Source organism: Triticum aestivum, chromosome 3A (genome assembly GCF_018294505.1).
Source record: "Triticum aestivum cultivar Chinese Spring chromosome 3A, IWGSC CS RefSeq v2.1, whole genome shotgun sequence".
NCBI lineage: Eukaryota > Viridiplantae > Streptophyta > Magnoliopsida > Poales > Poaceae > Triticum > Triticum aestivum.
In genome coordinates, this window is record NC_057800.1 from 7,234,685 (window position 1) to 7,236,589 (window position 1,905).

At 50.4% G+C, this 1,905-nt stretch overlaps 1 protein-coding gene across 1 annotated transcript; it reads left to right on the top strand.

Moving 5' to 3' along the window:
• Positions 1-962: 962 nt before the first annotated feature.
• Positions 963-1,644, top strand: LOC123057457 (uncharacterized). The gene has a single exon (XM_044480419.1). It carries the CDS (start codon positions 1,040-1,042, stop codon positions 1,580-1,582), a length of 543 nt encoding a protein of 180 aa, XP_044336354.1. The 5' UTR covers positions 963-1,039; the 3' UTR covers positions 1,583-1,644.
• Positions 1,645-1,905: the final 261 nt, after the last annotated feature.

Consider the following 1,905-nt stretch of genomic DNA (forward strand, 5'->3'; position numbering starts at 1 on the left):
CGCGAGCTCCACCGCTCCAACACGCGAGCGGCGAGGTGGCCGGGCGCGCAAGCTAGCCAGCTATCACGCGGCCACCGGCCGGCTAGCACGAGCGCAGCTAGCTACCTAGCATGCCGCGGGCAACTAGCTAGCAAGCACGCACACGCGCAGCTAGCTAGCTAGCAAGGGCGCGGCCACGGTGAGCACAGATGGCGGCCGCGCACTGGGGAGGCGAGGCCGACGCCGAGCGTCCGCCTTGTCTGAGCCGTTCGACGCACAGCGGTTCGACCTCCATGGTCTCGTCCGTCTCCAGTACGACCTCCATGGCCTCGTCGGGCTGGAGACGAAGGTGCTCCGGTTGAGCGGCGAGGCTGCAGCAGCCATGCGGCGGCGTGGCCAGTGGTGGGAGTGGCGGACCAAATTTGGGTTGAAAATGGGTGTGAATGGACACAAAACGGACACAAAATAAAAATGGGTCTCTGCATTGGGCCGTCATTTTTGTCGGCGAAGACCCAAATGGACCCCCGCGAACAAAATGGGTCTCTGTGTTGTGCCGTCATTTTTGTCGGCGCAGACCCAAACGGACGCCCGCGGACAAAATGGGTCTCCGCGTTGGGGTTGATCGAAGGAGCCAATGCGTTTAAAAGGACTGCGGGTTGAATACTAAAAAATGCAGGGTCCTTTGTGTAAGAACGAAATATTTTCTCAGATTATCCACTTTAAAAAGGACTGTGGGTTGTATTATTGAGAAACACAGGGGGATTTTAGCAAAAGTGTCACTACGGTGAGCAGGCGGGTAGAGGCGATAATTGCTTTATTATTATATATATTATAGGGAAAGATCTGATTTGATTTGATTTGATTTGATTTGATTCGGTTTGATTTGATTGATTTGATTTGATATGACATTTGATCTAGCGAGAACCAATAAATACACAATCATACAATCATTTAGGCGGGTCATATCATAAGGATTTTCTCGTGTGTGTACCTTTACATATAGAAGAAAGAATCACCGAGATAGCAACGACACCTAGGTAGGTGCAAACTAAAAGTTGCAATGGCGAACCGAGCAACATCTGTAGCCATGGTTTTCATTATTCTCGGCATCATGTCCTTCGGAATCTCTGTCGCCGATGCCGACGCCAGCTTTGTTGCCCGGACTTGCAACAAGACCAAGAATGCCTTGTTGTGCATGTCCGTGCTGCACATAGATCCAAAGAGTACCTATGCCTCCACTGAGTTGGAACTTGCCAACATCGCGGTGAAGATCGCCGGTGACACCGCCAACCACAACGCCAAGGTCATCGATGACCTAGCCAAGAAAAAGAAGGGCACGCCAGAGGGGGGCGTGTTAAACGTCTGCCTCTGGTCCTATCAATTCGCGGGCAACGAACTCGAGGTCGACGTCCGCACTCTCCTTCATGATGGGGACTACATTACCGCGTCGAGTCTCATGTTGGATATCAAGGGCGTTGGTGATCATTGCGAGAATGCGTTTAAGGGGATGGAGAAGAAATCCCCAGTGACAAACATAGATCGCGAGATGACAGAGCGATGTGGCGTCGCAGGCGAACTCATTGCCATGCTTATCCACAAGTGATCAATCTTTGATCATATGTACAAGCTCCCGTCAATAATTAATCAGTTCGTCATCTAGCAACATGTTCGGTCATTGATGTTATTGTGAATTATTATTGAGCTTAGTACCACATAGAATGTCAATCTTACCAACTCGGTAACTCCAGTACTACTTTGGTTCCAAAAGCGACCAAGCATGATATCTTGTGTTCCGAGTTGGCTAGATGACGTATCGGCAAACCTCCCACGTATATCCTAGTACACGAGGACATGGGTTCCTTCCTTTTTGATCCTGTGATCCCACACAGACACACAGTAAGACAGTTACCTCGTAACAACCGATAC

What these genes read in the sequence shown, in the direction of transcription:
- LOC123057457 (XM_044480419.1), top strand. Translation starts at nt 1,040, where the DNA reads ATGGCGAACCGAGCAACATCTGTAGCCATGGTTTTCATTATTCTCGGC.